The 23845-nt window shown below is 43.4% G+C and overlaps 1 protein-coding gene across 4 annotated transcripts in view; it reads right to left on the bottom strand.

The window, feature by feature from the left end:
* Positions 1-23845, bottom strand: part of PIGU (phosphatidylinositol glycan anchor biosynthesis class U) — a 110422-nt gene that overhangs the window by 69158 nt on the left and 17419 nt on the right. For 3 of the 4 annotated variants that reach the window (XM_009216281.2, XM_021921120.2, XM_021921122.2), the window contains exons 3-6: positions 19035-19094; positions 17908-17970; positions 9988-10097; positions 6763-6863 (exon numbers count right to left, since the gene is read on the bottom strand). In XM_009216281.2, coding sequence (XP_009214545.2) covers positions 6763-6863; positions 9988-10097; positions 17908-17970; positions 19035-19094 — 334 coding nt within the window. The remainder of the gene's footprint in view (positions 1-6762; positions 6864-9987; positions 10098-17907; positions 17971-19034; positions 19095-23845) is intronic. The other variant, XM_021921121.2, reaches the window with a different exon arrangement.

A 23845-nucleotide genomic window follows, 5' to 3' on the forward strand; every position in this document is an offset into this window, starting at 1 on the left:
TAATCCCAGCACTTTGGGGAGGCTTAGACGGGCGGATCACGAGGTGAGGAGGATCGAGACTATCCTGGTTAACACGGTGAAACCCCCGCCTCTACTAAAAATACAAAAAGGCCGGGCGCCGTGGCTCGCCTGTAATCCCAGCACTTTGGGAGGCCAGACTGCGGATCACGCAGGTCAGGAGATCGAGACCATCCTGGCACACGGGTGAAACCCCCGCCTCTACTAAAAATACAAAAACTAGCCGGGCGAGGTGGCGGGCGCCTCTGTAGTCCCAGCTACTCGGGAGGCTGAGGGGCGGAGAATGGCGAAACCCGAGGCGGAGCTTGCAGTGAGCTGGAGATCCGCCACTGCACTCCAGTCTGGCGCATAGAGCGACCTCCATCTCAAAAAAAAATACAAAAAACTAGCCGGGCGTGCAGTAACGGCTCTTCTGTAGTCCCAGCTACCGGGAGGCTGAGGCAGGAGAATACGGAACCCGGGAGGCGGAGCTTGCAGTGAGCCGAGATTGCGCCACTGCACTCCAGCCCGGGCGACAGAGCCAGACTCCATCTCAAAAAAAAAAAAAAAAAAACCAAAAATAAATACAAAGGACTCTTGCATCGCTCTCTTTTATGGGAGTGTAAATGTGGCAATAAATTTCAGAAATCCAACTGGGTGTGGTGGCTCACGCCTGTAATCTCAGCACTTAAGGAGGTAGAGGTGGGAGGGCAGCTTGAGCCCAGGAGTTCGAGACCAGCCTGGGCAACACAGTGAGACCCCATCATCCACAAAAAGGAAAAAAATCAATAAATTCATTCCAGAAATTGTTAAAAAGTGGCAAATATTTCTATTTCTAGGACATTATAAGAAAATAACTAAACATGAGTGCAAAAATTGCTGTACATTAGAAAGTTAACTGTAATATTTAAACAGCTAAAAATTGGAAAATCACCTAAATATTTAATGATATATACATTGATTAAAGAATTTCTATATTCATAAAATGAATATGCAGCCATTAAAAATGATAGACTAGAACTGGGCGCAGTGGCTCACACCTGTAATCCCACCACTTTGGGAGGCCAAAGCAGGAGGATCACTTGAGGTCAGGAGTTCGAGACCAGCCTGACCAACATGGTGAAACCTTGTCTCTGCTAAAAATACAAAAACTAGCCGGGCATGGTGGTGTGTGCCTGTAATCCCAGCTACTTGAGAGGCTGAGGCACAAGAATCACTTGAACTCAGGAGGCAGAGGTTACAATGAACTGAGATCATGCCACTGCACTCCAGCCTGGGAGACAGAGCAAGACTGTCTCAAAAAAAAAAACAAATAAATAAATTAGACATTTATTGATATATGTTATATGCAGTAGGTTGTATTATTGGCCCCAATTTCTCCCCAGCCCCACCATGTCCAGGCCCTTCGCTATACAACTTTGCAGTGCCTTCCTGTTGTGAACAGGATGGAAATCTCCACCCCTGGGCTCAGCCACGTGTAACTTTTTTTTTTTTTTTTTTTTGAGATGGACTATCGTTCTGTTGCCCAGGCTGGAGTGCAGTGGCGCAGTCCCGGCTCACTGAAACCTCCGCCTCCTGGGTTCAAGCAATCCCTGCCTCAGCCTCCTGAGTAGCTGGGATTACAGGTGCCTGTCACTATGCCTGGCTAATTTTTGTATTTTTAGTAGAGACGAGGCTTCACCATCTTGGCTAAGCTGGTCTTGAACCCCTGACCTCATGATCCACCCGCCTCAGCCTCCTAAAGTGCTGGGATTACAGGTGTGAGCCACCACACCGGGCCATGTGTTACGTTTTGATCAATGGGATATCAGCACATGTGATGCAACCAGGAACTTAAAAAGCACATGCGTGACTAGGCTTGCTCACCATTGTGCTTCTGCCAATGCTATGAAAAGAACATACCTAGGTCTATCCCTTGGCCCAAGAGGATGACAGCCATGTGGAGCAGAGCCCAACCTAGATTAGCCAACTCCAGCCAGTCACTGATGCATAAATGAAGCCCATGTAACCAGCCAACTGACGAGCCATGTCCAACCTAGATCAGCTGACTCCTTGCTGACTTACAGATGAGCTAAGTAAACACTTGTTGTTGTTTTAAGCTACTGAATTCTGGAGTGGTTTATTAACATTTTTGTGGTACTAGCTAATTGATACAACATTTAAAAGTCTGGAGGGAAAAATGTAGGAAAAATCTGGAAATATATAACCCAAATGCTTACAGAGGAACTTTTAGTTAAAAATAACAGATTGATCACATGTGTTTATCATCTCTCCCGTCAACAATGTCACTAAAATGAAAACAAAAGATTAAAACCATATTAAACCACAAAGAAAATAAAAGGAGATTATAGCAAAACCAACTTTAATACAATAGTGAAAAAATATAAAGCAGGTGAGAGAAGAATAAATCACTTGGTGATGTGGAAGAAATTACAGCACAGTGGCCTACAAAGAGAACTACTAATAAAAATCAGCCAACTCACCCCACAGAACTACTGAGAAATTCAGCACTAGAGTGCATCAGGTGCTATGGGAGGTGGGGGTAAGGCATAGAGAAAAAAAATCAAGTTGAAAGTTTATATACAGACCACTCAGAACAACAGGTGTTATCCCAACCATGTGCAGCCAAATGGCCATTGCCGCATAACCCATCCCTCTAACTTTCTACTCTACCCGCAGAAGACCTCAGTTCTGGAGAAAGCTAACTGGAGAAAGGGCACAAGTCTAGGAACTACTTTGCACAGTAATGGGCTAAGGAGAGGTGTGGGCTGAAAAGCAATGAGGTGAAATAAAGTCTCCAGACTGAAACCAGCCACCTTCCCTGTTGCTGCTCTCACAACTCCAGCAGCTAGTCTTATGCACTCTCCACCCCCCAAAAAAGCCCTAACTCTGCCACCCCAGACAGGACTTTAGAGGATTCCTCTTTGGGAAAACTGAATAGTTTCAAAGCAAAATAAAACATGCAGATGATGACATTTGTAAATGCCCCTGACCCAAAGAAAGAGGCCAGCCCACTGCCTGATCCCCGCTACAGTGAAAATGATCCACCAACAATCCCTGCCCATTCACGGACTCTCCAGTCAATATGTTAGTGTCTCATTTAAAAATTTTTATTATTATTTTTTTACAGATGGCTGTCACCCAAGCTGGAGTATAGTGGCACAATCATAGCTCACTGCAGCCTCAAACTCCTAGGCTCGAGCGATCCTTCTGCCTCAGCCTCCTGAGTAGCTGGGACTATAGGCAAGTACCATCACACCAGACTAATTTCTTTTTTTTGGAGAGACGAGGTCTCACTATGTTGTCCAGGCTGGTCTTGAACTCCTGGCCTCAAGCAATCCTCCCACCTCAGCCTCCCAAAATGCTGGGATTATAGGTGTGAGTCATTGTGCCAGGCCATGTCTCACTCTTAAAGAGAAACAGATAGCCAGGACTGCCATACATATAAGAAAATCATATGGAAGAAATCCTCCCAAAACAAACAGTTAAAAAAAAAATACCAGGAAAACAAAGAGACTATGCTTGGAACAAATAGAAACTGAAAAGATGTATGTATAATCAGAGATATAACAGAGGATACTGTGGTGATAAAATAAAAATAGGATGCCTCAAAGAAACAACTAGAGACCAGGTGTAAATGTAGAAAAATGTAATAAATAAAATTAAAAAGTCAATAGAGGAGCTGGAAGATAAAAACAAGGAAAGGTCCCAGAAAAAGTAAGAGAAAGTAAGTAAAAATGATGGGAAAAACAATAGAAAATAAAATATGCATACTTGATCAATCAAGAAAATCCAACATCCAATAAACATCCAAAACAAGAGGATAGAGAAAACAGAGGTGGAATTTGGAAAAGTTGTTCAGGAACACCCTCTAGAATTAAAGACACTAGTTTCCATACTGAAAGGGCCTACCAAGTGCTCCACATAATGAATTTAAAAAGATCCATGTCCAGACATAGCATCATAAAATTTCAAAACATTCAGGATAAAAAGAAGACGCTTAATTTTTCTTCTCCTTTTTTTGAGGCAGGGTCTTGCTCTGTCACCCAGGCTAGAGTGCAGTGTCACTATCTTGGCTCAATGTAGTCTTAACCTCATGGGCTCAAGTGACCCTCCTGCCTCAGCCACCCAAGTAGCTAGGACTACAGGCGCATGTCACCATACCCAGCTAATTTTGTTCATTTTTTGTAAAGATGAGGTCTTACTATGTTGCCCAGGCTGGTTTTAAACTCCTAGGCTTAAGAGATCCTCTTGCCTCAGCCTCCCAAAGTGCTAGGATTACAGGCTTGAGCCACTGTGCCTGGCCAGAAGATATTAAATATTTCAGGAAAAAAAAAAACTGGGTTATATCCATGACCATAAAACGGCTCAATAGCTACCAAGATACTAGAAGACAATGAAGCAATGCTTTCAAAATTCTAAAGCAGAAGTTATTCGAGTCTAGAATTCTCAATCCTACCCAACTATTAATTTGGTGCTAAACCAGAAGAAAGATATTTTTTAGACATGGAATGACTCAAAATATATATCTCATACAACCTTTTTTTTTGTTTTTTTGAGACGGAGTCTCACTCTGTCACCCAGACTGGAGTGCAGTAGCGTGATTTTGGCTCACTGCAACCTCCGCCTCCCAGGTTCAAGCAGTTCTCTGCTTCAGCCTCCCAAGTAGCTGGGATTACAGATGCCCACCACCACGCCTGGCTAATTTTTTGTGTTTTTAGTAGAGATGAGAGTTCACAATCTTGGCCAGGTTGGTCTTAAACTCCTGACCTCGTGATCTACCTGCCTGGGCCTCCCAAAGTGCTGGGATTACAGGTGTGAGCCACTGTGCCCAGCCTTCATACACCCTTTCTTAGACAACTACTGAGAAAGTACTTCAGAAAAACAGAAAAAAATCAATAAAAAGGAGAAGGAATCCAGGAGAGGAGGGATACAGAACAGGAGATTTATGAAGGTAAGTGCCAGTATGACAGCTTTATACCAGGCCGAGAGAACAATCAGGACAGACTGGGGTAGGATGAAAGATGTGTGAGAAAAATCTCCAGAAAAACAATAAAACCTATAAACTATTTGATGTGTTTAAGTGTTAAAAGAAAAAAAAAAAAACATTGTTAGGTACTTGACAGATCTAATGGAGCAACTAGGGAACAAAAACAGTGATTGGCACCCAAAAACTAAGCAAAAAACCAAACAAGCAATAAAAGACAATTACTAATCCCAGGAAAAATAAAAGGTAGTACATGGAAGAAAAAAGTAGTCATAGTTACTACTATGCCCAGCAGTGGAATAACACATACAGTGTCATAAAATATAGGTGATGATATTGATTCAATAAAAACTATGATGTCGACCAGGTGCGGTGGTTCATGCCTGTAATCCTGACACTTCAGGAGGCCAAGGAGGGTGGATCGCTTAAGTCCAGGAGTTCGACAGCAGCCTGGGCAACATGGCAAAATCCCATCTCTACAAAAAATACAAAAATTAGCCAGGCATGATGGCGGGCGCTTGTAGTCCTAGCTACTCAGGAGGCTGAAGTGGGAGGATCACCCGAGCTGGGGAGGTCAAGGCTTCTGTGAGCCATGACTGTGCCACTGCACTCCAGCCTGAGTGACAGTGAGACCCTGTCTCAAAAACAAAACAAGACAAAACAAACAAACAAGAAACTATGGTGTAACTACTATAGCAAAATCAGGCAAAGGATAAAAGGGGATATTGGTACCAAAGAGCTAATTTTTTTTTTTTTGATGGAGTCTTGCTCTGTCACCCAGGCTGGAATGCAATGGCATGATCTCGGCTCACTGCACCCTCCACCTGCCTGGCTCAAACAATTCTCCTGCCTCGGCCTCCTGAGTAGCTGGGATTACAGGCACACACCACCAGGCCCAGCTAATTTTTTTTGTATTTTTAGTAGAGACGGGGTTTCACCATGTTGGTCAGACTGGTAACGCACTCGCGACCTCAGGCAATCCGCCTGCCTTGGCCTCCAAGTGCTGGGATTACAGGCGTGAGCCACCGTACTTGGCCCCAAAGAGCTAAATCTTTATTACTGTCCATGATGGGAGTGCAATAAATAATGTCTAAAATTTGTAATTCAGGAAATACAATATAAGGTCTTATTTAGAAATATGGAATACTAGCAAAAGCCAGAAAGCAGTTGCTTCAAAGAAGCTGAACTAGGGTTAGGAAGAAAGAGGAAGGCTGCTATTCTAATCATAAGCCTTTTAGAACCTTTTTAGATTTTTTTTAAGAGATAAGGTCTCACCCTGTCAACGAGGCTGGAGTGTAGTGGCATGATCACAGCTCACTGCAGCCTCAAACATGAAAGCTCAAGCAATCCTCCTGCCCCAGCCTCTTGAGTAGTTGGGACTACAGGTACATGCCACTGTGCCGGGCTAATTTGTTATGTTTTGCAGAGACAAAGTCTTGCTATGCTCCCCAGGCTGGGCACAAATGATCTTCCTGCCTCAGCTTCCCAAAGTGCTGAGATTACAGGTATGAGCCACCACACCTGGCCTAGAACTTTTTTTTAAAACTATGTTAACAGTGACTCTCTGAGCAGTTAAGTTTTTAAGATGTTTTAATTTTTTTTCTCCTGCCTTGTCTACATTTTCTAAATAAGCTTGTAATACTTGTGTAATTTTTAAAAATGTTTTTAAGTGTTGCATTAAAAAACAAAAACAAAAACAAAAAAAACCACAGCATAAGTGTTGCAAAGTCTTGCATAAATCAGGGATCGAGCTTTGTACTCTCCCTTCAGGGCCTTACCTTTTATCGTAGTCAAAATGAAGAAAGCAATGAGGGTGTTGTTGATGGCACAGGTAGACTTGGCAACACAAGACAAAATCGTGTAAGGATTTAAGAGATAGCTGGGGAAGAACAAACATATTTGGCATTAGTAATCCTGACCAAGGAACCCTCGCCATTACAGCCAGCAAGTTCCAAGAGATTTACTAAAAGCTTATGCAAAGGAAGGCAGCTTCTTAGAAATGAGTTCCCCCAAGTAGAAGAGAATAGGGTGGGGGTTGGGGCTGGTAAGTAAAAGGTACTGAACACAGACTGCCTATTCTGTGCTGTGGGGTACATACAAAACTGCTGTATTTAATCACAGAGATTCTGTAACTCGCAATAACATCATTCCAGTTTTGCAGATGAGGAAACTGAGACTCAGTGGTAAAAGGACTTGCCCAAATTCTCACAAACTAATAAAATAAATCTATTCAAAATCAGGTCTTTCTAGCTCTATAAATGTTTTTACTATTTTAGATTTCAAAAAATGATAAAATTCTACCAATTCCCACAGAGCCACATATCTTAATAGCTCCATTTACCTCTGAGAACCAGGAAAGTACATTTTCCTCAGTCAGGTTCCTGAGCCCTGACACAGGTCATGCCAATCCAAGAGTTGAAGCAGCTTAGACGCAGCCTTCTTGGCAGTTAAGCAGAATCCACTGAGCCAGACCCCAAGGACAGAGTAAGTATCTACTGAGCTCAACAAGTCAGGCGTCACAGAACTTCAAAGGACATTTAGACCCTCACTAGGAAGGAGTCAAGCTGAAACACCTAGTGTTTTCCTGAGGTGGGAAGGAATGAACTGAGAGAATGAATTCGAAATGCTTGTGAGTACAGAAATCTTAGATAGTCATAGCAAATTGTTTGTATTTATTTCTATCCTGCTTCCACAAAGGATTTGAGGCAGCTAAAATGAGAACAAGCCAGACGCGGTGGCTCATACCTGTAATCCCAGCACTTTGGGAGGTCAACACAGGCAGAGCACCTGAGGTCGGGAGTTTGAGACCAGCCTGACCAACATGGAGAAACCCTGTCTCTACTAAAACTACAAAATTAGCCAGGCGTGATGGCACATGCCTGTAATCCCAGCTACTCGGGAGGCTGAGGCAAGAGAATCACTTGAATCCAGGAGGCAGAGGTTGCAGTGAACTGAGATGGAGCCATTACACTCCAGCCCGGGCAACAAGAGTGAAACTCAGTCTCAGAAAAAAAAAAAGAGAGAACAGATAATAAAAAATAGGCTGGGCATGGTGGCTCACACCTGTAATCCCAGAACTTTGGGAGGCCAAGGTGGGTGGACCACTTGAGCTCAAGTTCGAGACCAGCCTAGCCAACATGGTGAGACTGTCTCTACTAAAAAAAAAATACATAAAAACCACACCTGTAGTCCCAGATACTTGGGAGGCTGAAGTTGGATAATCACTTGAGTCCAGGAGGTGGAGGCTGCAGTGAGCTGTGACTATACCACTGTACTCCAGCCTGAATGACAGAGTGAGACTCCATCTCAAAAAAACTAAGAACAGATAATAAAAAATAATAGCAAAGTACAAATAGAAATAAAGAATCGGCTGGGCACAATAACTCACGCCTGTAATCCCAGCACTTTGGGAGGCTGAGGTGGGTGGATCATTTGAGGTCAGGAGTTCAAGACCAGCCTGGTCAACATGGTGAAAGCCCATCTCTGCTAAAAGTACAAAAAACAGCCAGGCGTGGTGGGGGGTACCTGTAATCCCAGCTACTCACGAGGCTGAGGCAGGAGAATCGCTTGAACCCGGGAGGTGGAGGCTGCAGTGAGCCGAGATTATGCCACTGCACTCCAGCCTGGGCAACAGAGCGAGACTCCATCTCAAAATAAATAAATGAGTAAATAATCAAGAGCAAGGAAAACATAAATAAAACAAGACAGTAAAGGCAATGGAAGGACCACCAAATGGGTATTCTACAGCACTATAGTAATCACCTTCAAATTCGGCTCTGAGTTTCCTGGCAGACAAAGTGAAAAGATAGACTAGTTACATAATTCTGGTTATCAGATAGGAAGAAACATGCCAGTGTCTCAGGAAGAGATGATGATTATTATTCACAAATAAAGACCTTAAATCCAATACCTCCCACGACTGTGAGATTAGCAGTCCTACAGCCAAAGGCCTAGAAATTGCTGGTGGTTTTTTTCAGCAATTACAGACAGGCTTGTTACTTAATCTTTAAAGAAACAGCTGCTGCTATTACAAAACTACCCCCAGGACACATATAAGTCCATAAGGGATTCATAAAGTTGCTAAATTTCTGGTTCTATTAAGGTAGATCCCACCAAGATTTCTGAAATACATAGATTAGAACTGATAGTCTAAAACTATTTGGTGGGAAGAAAAAAAAGCCATTTCTAAATAGCAGGTGACATTCAAGCAGCAGCTGCGTAGACATCTAACAGGGAATAGGAAATCCACACACAAGGCAGAAGGTTGAGTAAACGAGTCTCACAAGGCCCCTTCTAATTCTGAAGTTCTAAGGGCGTGTTTTTCCACGAGGAAACTTGTTTGTCTTGTTTACTGTATATCCCTAGAAACTGGTATATTATTAATATTCAATGACTGTTAGTGGATTGAATAATTATAATAATTATTCACATTTGCCTATCTCAGGAAGATAAATGGGAATAACCCAAAAGAGTACAACTTAACGGTAGCACTGGGTACTCCCTGGAGAATTCTTTCACAGAGCCTCAATAAGTTCCAGCCTTCCACATGGGTCACCCAGCTGGAATGCATCTGTTTGGCACTTCAGTTTTATGAGCTACAAATGGGGAACTATACTGTACGTGAAACATAAGAGCTGCTTGAAATGGCAGTCAAATAAAAACCAAACTTTTATTCAATCTATACATCACAATTGAAAAACTTTTTCTTTAGAAACACTGGTTATAAGTAGGCTGGAACCCAGATCAGCACGGAGTCAAAAAGCATTTGTGAAGGGTTTGATTGTACACAGCCCTGTGTGAGTCTTTGTCCCAAGAGAGACAGAATGGCTCTGTCTCTTTTGCTGGCCAGAACAACAGAACCCAGTTGTGCAACAGAACTACAGCAAATACTTGATGACTAAGATTGCAAATCTCCAAAAATACAACAAACGACATGGGAAAGTCTCATCAGATTTTCCTCGCATTTGTTGGCACTAAGCCTTGTTTTGTCAGGGAATACTTACAACAGGGCCACTTTCAGAGGGATGTAACGCATTTCCATAGGGGTTCGGATGAGTTCAGCCACATCTGGGGCATACTGGTCCAGTTCTAGGAGGAGTTTCTGCTTTTTAAACTAGAAAAAAAAAAAAAAAAGGAAAAGATAAAACACAGGAAACAATTCACTTCCCATTGTTTTTATGCTGAAGACAAAAGTGCTTTCCATGGCCCACATGGCCCTGCCTGGTCTGGCCCTACCTCCCCAGGCTCGTCTCACACTTGCCCCTCCCCTTCCCCTTTCTGGGTGCCAGCACCATGAACATGCTGTGTCCCTCCTGTTCCCAGACCTTTGCATTGACCTGGAATAATTTATTCTTCTCTTTCCCTAGTTAACTCCCACATGGTCCTTAGATCTCAGTTAAATCATCATTTCCTTAGGAAGGCACACTTTCCCTCACCACCCCACACCCAGGTAAAATCCCCCTATTATATATGTTTTTTCATAGCATTGTTCACAGTTAATAACTTTTTCACTTATTTATATGATTGACTAATGTCTGTCTCCCTCACTACACTAAGAGTTCCATGAGGGCAAGGACCATGTTTATTTGCTTACCATGTATGACTAACACCTGGCACAGTGGACAAACAATAAATGTCTGTTGAATGGCCAAATGAATGACTTGCTGGCAAAGCAAAGTTCTTAGCCATTTGAAGAGTTATCATCAGTGGCCTAAAGACTCCAAAGTTCCATCCAAGAAGAAGTATTTTCAAGCAAGGTAGAATGATCCCAAATGTCACAGTATCTTGGGTTATGTTTTACTTCCACGGAGGAGGTGTAGAATGGCCATGATGATCAAGAGGAGGAAAGCTGGGTGTGGGTGGGCAGCTGGATAGTTAATAGGGAGCGGGATGGGGGTGGAAAGCTCTTGCCTTCCGCTGGTGGGTCCCAACAAGTTCATGGGTGTGTTCCAGAATGAAAAAAAGGTAGGCAACCTTATAAGCAAACATGGGTCAGAATATAGATGAGAAAGCCTCTCAACCCAAAACTGGTGGCCCTGTTGATTTAATGATCAAAGAATGTCATTTAGACAATATAAAATCAATGCTGCCATCTATTAGAAAACAGAGTATTTAAGAGGAGCCAAGATAGCTAGTGCTTAACTATGAATGATTAAAAATTTAATGATGTGGCTGGGCGAGGTGGCTCACGCCTGTAATCCCAACACTTTGGGAGGCCGAGGCGGGCGGATCACGAGGTCAGGAGATCGAGACCATCCTGGCTAACACGGTGAAACCCCGTCTCTACTAAAAATACAAAAAATTAGCCGGGCGTGGTGGCGGGCGCCTGTAGTCCCAGCTACTGAGAGGCTGAGGCAGGAGAATGGCATGAACCCGGGAGGCGGAGCTTGCAGTGAGCTGAGATCGCGCCACCGCACTCCAGCCTGGGAGACAAAGTGAGACTCCTTCTCAAAAACAAAACAAACAAACAAACAAACAAAAAAATCAAAAAAAAAATTTTTTTGGCCGGGCGCGGTGGCTCAAGCCTGTAATCCCAGCACTTTGGGAGGCCGAGACGGGCGGATCACGGGGTCAGGAGATCGAGACCATCCTGGCTAACACGGTGAAACCCCATCTCTACTAAAAAAACACAAAAAATTAGCCGGGCGAAGTGGCGGGCGCCTATAGTCCCAGCTACTCGGGAGGCTGAGGCCGGAGAATGGCGTGAACCCGGGAGGCGGAGCTTGCAGTGAGCTGAGATCCGGCCACTGCACTCCAGCCTGGGCGACAGAGCGAGACTCCGTCTCAAAAAATAAAAAAAATAAAAAAAAATAAAATAAAATAAAAAAATTTTTTTTTAAATAAAAATAAAATAAAAATTTAATGATGTAAAAAGCAAATCGCACTAGAATATATACTGCATTGTGCCATTTACACAAAGTTAAAAGCACATAAAATAATACTATGTGTTATTTAGTAACATATATAGTAAAAGTCAAGGCTATGTGTGTGGATGATAACCACTAGATTCAGAACAGTGGTACTGGGTAGGAGGGGAAATAGGGAGATGAAAGTATGAGAGAGAGAAAGCTGTAGGAGTAAATTTTTTTCAGCCTGAAAATAGGTTCAAAAGTATATACTACGCTTTATTTATTTTTGCATGTCTTAGGTCTTTCAAAATTAAAAAAAAAATTAACCAAAAAATATTTTTAGAAGACCATCTTTCAGTTCAAAAGAAAATCAAGAAGTCATCACAGGAATAGATTTCTTGCATAGGTTTAGGTAAAGGCTTAATCTAAAAACCTGAAACAAACTTCAAAAACCTCCCTTTGATCATCTCTGTTCTTCTCACAGTTGGCAGAGTCCAAGTTAAGTGGTGGGAATTACCAGTAAGATTTATGGTGCCATTCACAGCTGGGGTTGTTTAATTAAAAGGACAAAATACAAACCAAGGTGCTTTTATCACAAAGAAGGGGGCTGGCTCAGCAATCAAGTGCTTAGTGAGGACAGCTGCAGCCGTGGTAGCAGGAAGGAGGCCTCACTAGCTAAGAGGTCGAGAGTTCTACAGCAAAAACAAGGCCACCTGGAATGGGTGAGATCCACAAAGAAGGCTGTGAGAAAGGAATGGAGTTCATCCAGGGGCAACCAGAGAGACAGGTGGGAATGCAGACCCATTCCCCAGGCTGGAAGCCAGCCAGCAGGGCTGCACTGAGAGAACGAAGCAGCTACCAGGGATGTGTACATCCTGGGCAAAGGTGACACTGTGCCAGCAATGGAAGATAAGTACTTCCTTATAACCACAATCTTCTCAAATACTTTAAAACAGAAAGATCTGAAAGGAGTCTCCAGGTGGGAAGGCACAGAGATCAACAATCCCCACATGCTCAGCTTTCTTGTCTCCCTCAATTTCACCAGTACAGGCACTGTTACGGCTCTCCTCATAGGCCCAATATCAGCTCCCCTAAGTGTAGACAAAATCCCTTTTAAAAATCCCTATTGCATCCAGCTAGAGACAGGAAAGTGGCTAAAATCAATGGAAATTTTTAAAATTATACACACGTGTGCATGCGCACACACACACACGCACACCCCTCAATAAAATATAAAATGAAGTTAGAGTACACATTAAAATCTGAAGATCAATATTTCCAGATACATTCATTAGTCTTGACAATGATAAGATTAAAAACAATGACAGGAGAGATTAAAAGTGATGTGAAGGGTAGTGACCTGGATATCTTACCTTTGTGATCACTAATCAGCTTGTAGACAGATGGTATGCTTTTCCATATGTATGTTATATGAAAAAATTAAAATGTTTTAATTTAAAAAAATATCCAGGGTGAAGTCTTCCTTTCTTTCCACCCACTCCTCTATACAGCCCTTTCCTTTTCCCTTGAAACGTAGGTTTTACAAGGACATAATTCCCCTATTTCAAATAAAGGGCATTTTCTTTTTTTTTCCCTTGGGAGACAAGTCTTGCTCTGTCGCCAGGCTGGAGTGCAGTGTTGGGATCTCAGCTCACTGCAACCTCCGCCTCCCAGGTTCAAGCGATTTTCCTGTCTCAGCCTCCTGAGTAGCTGGGATTAACAGGCACCTGCCACCACACCTGGCTAATTTTTGTACTTTTAGTAGAGATGGGGTTTCACCATGTTGGTCAGGTTGGTCTTGAACTCCTGACCTTGTGATCTGCCCGCCTCAGCCTCCCAAAGTGTTCGGATTACAGGCGTGAGCCACAGCGCCCGGCTATAAAGGGCTTTTTCTAATCATTGAAGCTGCATCTACTTTCTTTTTTTTTTTTTTTTGAGACGGAGTCTCGCTCTGTCGCCCAGGCTGGAGTGCAGTGGCCGAATCTCAGCTCACTGCAAGCTCCGCCTCCCAGGTTTATGCCATTCTCCTGCCTCAGCCTTCCGAGTAGCTGGGACTACAGGCGCCCGCCACCTCGCCCGGCTAGTTTTTTTTGTATTTTTTAGTAGAGACGGGGTTTCACCGTGCTAGCCAGGATGGTCTCGATCTCCTGACCTCGTGATCCGCCCGTCTCGGCCTCCCAAAGTGCTGGGATTACAGGCTTGAGCCACCGCGCCCGGCCTTGCATCTACTTTCATTTGCATTCCCCAAAACTATGGTGGGGTGGGGGAGAGGAAACACTCCATCCCTGCCCCTACTCCTCTCCAACTGTTAGCCTCAGCACATTCCAAATTTAGGAGCCTAGCCTCCAAATTTACAACCGGCTAAGCATATTAAGGGGACACAGGTTTTTATCACCCATTATCAAACCACCTGCAGCTCTCTTAACACAAATTCTGAGTTCCAAACAAGAAGCATCATCTCAGCAAAGGACAGACTAGACTAACATTGTTTTTGTCAAGTGAGATAGATGTAAAATGTCATGATAACCAACTGGTCACCATCGGCATTCAGCCCGCAGGCTAACAGCTGGAGAGGAGGTGGGGGTGCAGTCCCGTCTCTGCCCTATAGTTCTCCCGGATGCATCTGTGTGTAGACACAGTTTCATTACCAAGGATAAAAAGACTCAAATCCCACCAAGATTTAAATACTTCCCAGACTATGTGATATGAACCCTTCTGACAAAGGGGAGAAGATTTAGAGGAAGACATGCTGCTATCCAATCTAAATCAACAGTAGTATGTTAGTATCATCAAAATCTGCCATTTAGAATGAGTTAATTTTTGACACAGAACACATAAAACTCCTATTCTGATGAAGAAACCTAATGTTCTAATAGTCTGAACTCTAAAAGTGGAAAAACAAAAACACTCCAAATTTTACTTCAGTCTTGGTGATACCAGAATATCTTGGTGCACTAAAAACCAGGGTATTGACAAGATCATTTGGCTTTCTCTCTCCCTCTTTAAATCATGCAAGGAAAAAAACCCAAAAATCTCTATATATTTCCAAATAAACTCAGAAATAACAAATGAATTAAAATTATTGGTGCTCTAAATTAAAGGCATCTCTCCTATTGACATTGAAACCTGACTTTGTTAGGCAATTAACTGAAACCTAGTTTCATTGCTTCCTCATAAACCACCTCTACCATTAAAAATTGTTTTGAGACAGTGTTTCACTCTGTCACTCAGGCGGGAGTGCAGTGGCACGACCACAGCTCACTGCAGCTGTGACCTCCCTTGCTCAAGCCATCCTCCTGTCTCAGCCTCCAGAGTAGCTGGGACCTCAGGCACATACCACCACTCCTGGCTAATTTTTAAAAAAAATTTTTGTAGAGACAGGGTCCCACTATGTTGCCCAGGCTGGTCTTCAGCAAAAAACTGTTTTAATTGGGGAGCGTGGGAAGTTTTTTTTATGAGAACTGAGCAGGGAAAAAAAATACATATGGTATTAGCATCTAATCAACTTCCATTAAAACATTTTGTTTTATATTTTGGTTATTAAGATCTGGGTAATTGTGATCTTAGATGAAAGCTACAAATCCTCCTTCAGATATTCGTATCTATATCATACACACACATATATATCTCTCACATATATATACGTGCACACACACATACATATCTCACATATATATATATGCACACACACCGGTTTATTTTTTCCCTACTCTTTTATTTTTTTTATTTTTATTTTTTTTGAGATACAGACAGCGGCGGGATCCTGGCTCACTGCAATCTCCACCTCCCTGGTTCAAATGATTCTCATGCCTCAGCCTCCCAAGTAGCTGGGATTACAGGTGCACGCCATCACATTCAGCTAATCTTTGTATTATTGGTAGAGACTGTCTCCCTACCCAACCTATCTCAGAGAAGAAGAAAGTCACTGCTAATTTATCTCTGAATTCCTCAGCTTATGAATCCCATGCCCAATTATTTCATCTATGGCCCTCAAGAGAATCCTATTAAAGCATTTCATCTCAGCCCCTAAAGTTTTCAAGATATGCTCCATTAGTTTAAGATATGTACTCCCGGCCGGGCACGGTGGCTCAAGCCTGTAATCCCAGCACTTTGGGAGGCCGAGATGGGTGGATCACGAGGTCAGGAGATCGAGACCATCCTGGCTAACACGGGGAAACCCCGTCTCTACTAAAAAATACAAAAAACTAGCCGGGCGAGGTGGCGGGCACCTGTAGTCCTAGCTACTCGGGAGGCTGAGGCAGGAGAATGGCGTGAACCCGGGAGGCGGAGCTTGCAGTGAGCTGAGATCCGGCCACTGCACTCCAGCCTGGGCCACAGAGCGAGACTCCATCTCCAAAAAAAACAAAACAAAACAAAACAAAAGATATGTACTCCCTGGTCTTGGTGATACTAAGTCTCTAAAATATAGTTCTTAATTTTACAGGAAGAATCAAAGACTGCACACTAATAACAGTTATGAACTCTCAGTAACAATGACATACGCACATACACATATAATTCTTCATACCATTTCCATGGTTTCATAGGCCCATTAAGGCTATAAATGAACCCCAAGTTAAGAACCCTCAGTCTAGATATTTTTGAAAATCTCTCTGAGGTCTAAAATTCTAGAATTCACCAGCTTCAACTGTCACTGATGACCAGTGACACAGAAAAGCAGACTGCTATTTCTGGTTTTATTAGTAACAAAAGCTAAAATGAACCACAAACATTCAATGCCAATGAGATGCAGCCTTATTTCACCCCAGCCTAAATCTTCTCTCTCAGTGGCTCCCAGCCAATCAAGGAGTATTGTAGCCATAAAACTACATGGGTGGTACAGAAGATTAATCTGTTAACTTTCTCAGATCCCAGGAAAAGAAGAATGGTCCCACTATGCAATTCCCCTTGGCTGTTACATATGGATTAAGACTGAAGTTTATCTCAGGCATTTCATACATGCTAAATTTTCCAATTAAGATTACTTTCTGCAGGGAGACAGAAATGACAGAGAATCCAATTTTACCTCAGATAGGCGTAACAGTGACTTAAAAGCTGTATTTCTCTTCCTTTGCAAGAAAAAAAAAAAAAAGACTGGTGAAAGGACTGGAAGATTTTTAAGGGTCCTCATTAATGACAGATAATATAACTGTTGTTCAGCGCTACTCCAGAAGTCTGAACTTGCACAGGTATGTGGATATTAATAGTTATTAAGAAGCTACATAGGCCGGGCGCGGTGGCTCAAGCCTGTAATCCCAGCACTTTGGGAGGCCGAGACGGGCGGATCACGAGGTCAGGAGATCGAGACCATCCTGGAGAACACGGTGAAACCCCGTCTCTACTAAAAAAATACAAAAAACTAGCCGGGCGAGGCGGCGGGCGCCTGTAGTCCCAGCTACTCGGGAGGCTGAGGCAGGAGAATGGCGTAAACTCGGGGGGCGGAGCTTGCAGTGAGCTGAGATCCGGCCACTGCACTCCAGCCCGGCGACAGAGCCAGACCTGGCCTCAAAAAAAAAAAAAAAAAAAAAAAAAGAAGCTACATAGATGGCCAGGTGGCTCAAGCCTGTAATCCCAGCACTTGGGAGGTCAGAGTATGGTGGATCACGAGGTCAGGAGATCGAGACCATCCTACAGATGGTGAAACCCCTGCCTCTACTAAAAATACAAAAAAACTAGCTGGGCGAGGGTGGCTGGAGCCAGTCCCAGCCACTGAGGCTGAGGCAGGAGAATGGCAGAATGGTTGAACCCCATGGAGCTTGCAGGAGCTGAGATCAAGGCCACTGCACTCCAGCCTGGGTGACACAGCGAGACTCTGTCTCAAAAAAATAAATAAATAAATAAATAAGCTACATAGATTAGATGAAGCTGACCCTTCTTTATCTGTTAGTAAAGCTGTCTTGTGGGTTTGGGGTTGATCATTCCACGGTTGGCTCAACAGGCCAGAATTCTCACCATCACTTCCTAGCACTTTAAAGCAGCCAGATCCTTAAGTATAAGATCTTTGATTCTTTGTAATAACAAAGACCAGAAGGTTACCAAATTCCACCAGCGTTGTCCCACCCACAAACTACTTACCACAACTTTATTGAAGTCCTGGATTGCAAAATACAGGGCAATGGCAGTGAGTGCATCAGTTATCTGTCAAAAGAAAGACAAATAATAGGAAACAGAACACAGTTAGTAAGTGTAAGAGTACTAGAGTGCTACCAGGGCTTGGAGTTTTGAGATAGTGATGGACTACCCAGTACTGGACTCTGTTACAATCAGGCAGAACTTCAACCCTCACTTTGACTACCTAGCTACTCGGCCCATTCAGGGAGAGTGAACTAGAAATCCCTGAGGATCAGGACCCATCTAGGTTCACTTCAGTTTAGTGGCCCACATCTGCTCTAAAATTGCAAGTTACTTACGCTTCTTGTAAAATGGAAATAATACCCACTGCTTTGCAGGCCTGATGTATGTCAAGTGCCTAGCATACACAATAGGTCCTCAATAAATAGCATTCGTTATAATTACTAAGGAAGACCTCAGTGGGCTTCCTGGGTATTTCTTGACTCAAATTTTCAATGCCAGACAACAGTTTCACATTGCTATGCTCTCAAAACATAGACCTGTCATCTCAATTCTGAAGCTTCTCGCCCCTGAAAGCCTCAAGCCTGTGTCCTCTTCTTCCATAATGACTCACAGAATCTCTTGGCAAAATGCTTAGGAAATTCAGAATGCCCTCCACACTGGCATCACAATGAAAGCCGATCACAGAATCTTGGAGCTAGAAAATGCAAGACTATATATAGCCCAGAAACCAAATTCTAAAAAGAGTAAGTATTTGGAACTGGTTACACATCAGAAACTATTCCTCACACTTCCATAATACTGCCACAGTTCCATGAATTCAAAGTAAAGACATAAATTTTTGCTTTTATTTTCTGAGAAACTCCTGTGTTCCTAAGATAGATTTTTTTTTTTTCTTAAAAAAAAAAAGATGACAAGCTGGGCACTGTGGCATGTGCCCATAGTCCCAGCAGCTGAAGAGGCTGAAATGGGAGGACCACTTAAGTCCAGGAGTTTAAGACCAGCCTGGGCAACACAGTGAGACCGCATCTCAGAAAAGAAAAAAAAAAAAAAGAGAGAGAGAGAGAGAGACAATAAACCATAAAATTTAAAAATATATACATACCAATTTTATATGGAAGGTTACTTACCATAAACACCAATTCAGCATAGTCAATTAGGAAATGAAAGAGGTATATTATCAATGGAGTCTGCAGAAAAAAAAACAGACATGTAAAAAAAATAAGTTAAACCTTACTATTACCAGTTTCCAGAGTAGGGAGTGGGGAGAAAACTATTATGTCAGCAAACTATTATGCCAGTATTCTCCTTCCTGGAATACTGTTCTATGCCAGCTGGCCAGTGTGCATATGGTGGAGAATAATTTCGTATCACTGGACCATTTTGTGCTGCTGGGACTATCTGTTGAATTGAGTAAAGGAAATAAAGTCTGATGTGTTAAATATCCATTAAAGAATAGTCGGCCGGGCGCGGTGGCTCAAACCTGTAATCCCAGCACTTTGGGAGGCCGAGACGGGCGGATCACGAGGTCAGGAGATCGAGACCATGCTGGCTAACACGGTGAAACCCCGTCTCTACTAAAAAATACAAAAAATTAGCCGGGCGAGGTGGCGGGCGCCTGTGGTCCCAGCTACTTGGGAGGCTGAGGCGGGAGAATGGCGTGAACCCAGGAGGCGGAGCTTGCAGTGAGCTGAGATCCGGCCACTGCACTCCAGCCTGGGCGACAGAGCGAGACTCTGTCTCAAAAAAAAAAAAAGAATAGTCAACGCACTGGCCGGGCGTGGTGGCTCACACCTGTAATCCCAGCACTTTGGGAGGCCGAAGCGGGCAGATCACGAAGTCAGGAGATGGAAACTAACATGGTGAAATCCCGTCTCTACTAAAAATACAAAAAAATTAGCCGGGCATGGTGGCGGGTGCCTGTAGTCCCAGCTACTCAGGAGGCTGAGGCAGGAGAATGGCCTGAATCCAGGAGGCAGAGCTTGCAGTGAGCCGGTGTCACGCCACTGCCCTCCAGCCTGGGCGACAGAGCAAGACTCCGTCTCAAACAAAAAAAGTCAACATACTAAAGGTAAGAGGTGAATTGTAGTTCTAAGACATATATAATAGCCAAGGGGAATTCTACAACAGAACAAGATTGCTGACTTCATTTCACTCACAAAATGAGCTTCTTCTGTTCTCTGATAAGTTTGTATAATATTTTTTATTTATTTTCTTGAGAACAATTCAGAAAAGACTAATGTTATTTCTTCCTCAAAGATTTGGAAAAGTGCACTCACTGTGAAGCCATCTCTGCCTGGATTTTGAGAGAAGACTTTAAATTATAGATTCAATTTCTTTCACAGATAAAACATTCAGATTTGCTGTTTTTTCTTTGTCAATTTAGGTAAGTTGTGTTTTTCTAGGAATTTGTCCATTTCATCTAAATTTTCAAGCTTACTGACAAAATTGTTCATAGTATTTCATTTGTTATTGTTTAAGGCAATACATTTTCCTACGAGTACGGATTTAGTTGCATCACACGAGTTTTGATGTTGGGTTTTTTTGAGATGGAGTCTTGTTCTGTCACCCAGGCTGGAGTGCAATGACATGATCTTGGCTCACTGCAACCTCTGCCTCCTGGGTTCAAGTGATTCTCCTGCCTCAGCCTCCCAAGTAGCTGGGCTTACAGACGCCTGCCACCATGCCCAGCTAATTTTTGGATTTTTAGTAGAGACGGGGTTTCACCATGTTGGTCAGGCTGGTCTGGAACTCCTAACCCCAAGTGATCCACCTGCCTCAGACTCCCAAACTGCTGGCATTACAGGTGGGAGCAACTGCGCCCAGCCATTTTCTTCAATATCATTCAATTGAAAATATATTCTAATTGCCAGTAACATTTCTTCTTTGAGACTACTTTAAAATGTACCATGCTCAATTTCCAAATACTTAGGAGTTTTCTTTTTTCTTTTTTTTTTTTTGAGACAGAGTCTCGCACTGTTGCCAGGGCTGGTGTGCAGTGGCATGATCTCGCTTGTTGCAACCTCTGCCTCCACGGTTCAAATGATTCTCCTGCCTCAGCCTCCCCAGTAGCTAGGATTACAGGTGCCAGTCACCACGCCTGGCTAATTTTTTAAATTATTTATATATTTATTTTGAGATGGGGTTTCACTGTTGTTGCTCAGGTTGGAGTGCAATGGCACGATCTCAGCTCACCGCAACCTCCACCTCCTGGGTTCAAGCAATTCTCCTGCCTCAGCCACCACGCCTGCCAAATTTTGTATTTTTAGTAGAGACAGGGTTTCTCCATGTTGGTCAGGCTAGTCTCGAACTCCCGATCTCAGGGGATCCACCCACCTCAGCCTCCCATAGTGCTGAGATTACAGGTGTGAGCCATCGTGCCCAGCCATTTTTGTTTGTTTGTTTGTTTGAGATGGAGTCTTGCTCCGTTGCCCAGGCTAGAGGGCAGTGGCATAATCTCGGCTCACTGCAACCTCCACCTCCCAGGTTCAAGTGATTCTCCTGCCCCAGCCTCCCAAGTAGCTGGGATTACAGCCGCGTGCCACCGCACCTGGCTAATTTTTGTATTTTTAGTAGAGACGGGGTTTCACCATCTTGGCCAGGCTGGTCTCAAACTCCTGACCCGCCTCAGCCTCCCAAAGTGCTGGGATTACAGGTGTGAGCCACTGCGCCCGGCCTAACTTTTTTTGTATTTTCAGTAGAGATGGAGTTTCACTATGTTGGCCAGGCTGGTCTCGATCTCCTGACCTCATGATCCACCTGCCTTGGCCTCCCATTCTTTTTATATTTTTGTAATTTCTTTCTGGCTTAACTCTATTGTGGTAATAGAAAATACACTATATGATTGCAATCATTTAAAATGTGTTGTGACTTGCTTAACGATCCATTATATGGTCAACTTTGATAAGTACTGCAGGTACATTCAAATATGCATACTAACACCTATGGCTGCATCATTCTATATATGACATGTAGGTTCAGTTTGCTAATGATTTGTTCAAATCTTCTATATCCTTATTAATTTTTTTGGTCTGTTTGTTCTATCACTGACTGAAAGAGGGATGTTAAAAATCACCCAGTCAGGCACAGTGGCTCATGCCTGTAATCTCAGCACTTTGTGGGGCTAAGGTGGGAGGATCACCTAAGCCTAGGCATTTGAGAACAGCCTGGACAACATAGTGGAACCGTGCCTCTATAAAATATTTTAAAAATTAGCTGGCTGAGCTAGCACGCACCTGTAATCCAAGCTTCTTGGGAGGCTGAGTTGGGAGAATTGCTTGAGCCCAGAGAGGTGGAGGCTGCAGTGAGCCTGTTTGTGCCGCCGCATTCCAGCCTGGGCAACAGAGTGAGACCCTGTCTCTTTTTTTTTTATTTTTTAAATTTTTTAGATGGAGTCTCGCTCTGTCGCCCAGGCTGGAGTGCAGTGGCCGGATCTCAGCTCACTGCAAGCTCCGCCTCCCAGGTTTACGCCATTCTCCTGCCTCAGCCTCCCGAGTAGCTGGGACTACAGGCGCCCGCCACCTCGCCTGGCTAGTTTTTTGTATTTTTTAGTAGAGACGGGGTTTCACCGTGTTAGCCAGGATGGTCTCGATCTCCTGACCTCGTGATCCACCCGTCTCGGCCTCCCAAAGTGCTGGGATTACAGGCTTGAGCCACCGTGCCCGGCCTGACCCTCTCTCTTAGATGCAGTTCTATGTAGAATTACTATATCTTCTGGGTGCAGTGATCTTTTTATCATTATAAAATAATCCTCTTCATCTCTAGTAAGGTTTCTTGTCTTAAAATATTCTTCATCTGATAGTATAGTTACATCAGCCTCTTTGGGCTGTTGGCATAATACAGTTTTTTTCTGTCATTTTACTTTCCACCTTTCTGTGTCCTTATATGAAAAATTTTTTGTTTTTGTTTTTGGGTTTTTTTTTTTTTTTTCTGAGACAAAGTCTCACTCTGTTGGCCAGGCAGGAGTGCAGTGGCATGATCATGACTCACTGAAGCCTTGACCTCCCAGACTCAGGTGACCCCCCTACCTTACCCTCCTGAGTAGGTGAGACTACAGATGTGCGCCACCACACCCACATAATTTTTGTATTTTTTGTAGAGACAGAGTTTCACCATGTTGCCCAAGCTGGTCTTGAACTCCTGGGCTCAAGCAATCCGCCTGCCTCAGCCTCCCAAAGTTTTAGGATTATAGGCATGAGCCACTGCACCTGACCTAAGATGTGACTGATTGACTGATTGATTGATTGATTGATTTAGAGACGGAGTCTCACTCTATCCCCAGGCTGGAGTGCAGTGGCACGATCTCAGCTCACTGCAACCTCCACCTCCCAGGTTCACGCCATTCTCCTTTCTCAGCCTCCCGAGTAGCTGGGACTACAGGCATGTGCCACCACGCCCAGCTAATTTTTTGTATTTTTAGTAGAGATGGGGTTTCACTGTCTTAGCCAGGATGGTCTCAAACTCCTGACCTCGTGATCTGCCTGGATTGGCCTCCCAAAGTGCTACGATTACAGGCATGAGCCACCGTGCCCAGCCTGAGCATTTTTATTTTGAACTTATGTTCAAAATTACCTATGTTTTTCTTCGACTTCCTCCTACTTGGTTTTGTAGAGCTTTCTGAATAAAAATCTTAGTAAATTTTGAACAAAATTTCACCCATAATCTCCTCAAATACTGATTCTGCCCCATTCCGTCTCTTCTCCCATTCTAGAACTCCACTGATGTATAAGTTGGGCTGTTTTACTGAGTTTCAGATCTCTTACTTTTTTTTTTTTCTTCTGTTTTCTATCCTTTTCTCTTCAAGCTTCAATCTAGGTATTTTCAACAGACTTTATCTTCCATATTACTAATCTTCTCTTTAGCTTTGTGTAATCTGCTGCTAAATTCATCTATACATTCTTTTTTTTTTTTTTTTTTTTTGAGACGGAGTCTTGCTCTGTCA

Source organism: Papio anubis, chromosome 16 (assembly GCF_008728515.1).
Source record: "Papio anubis isolate 15944 chromosome 16, Panubis1.0, whole genome shotgun sequence".
NCBI classification, from domain to species: domain Eukaryota; kingdom Metazoa; phylum Chordata; class Mammalia; order Primates; family Cercopithecidae; genus Papio; species Papio anubis.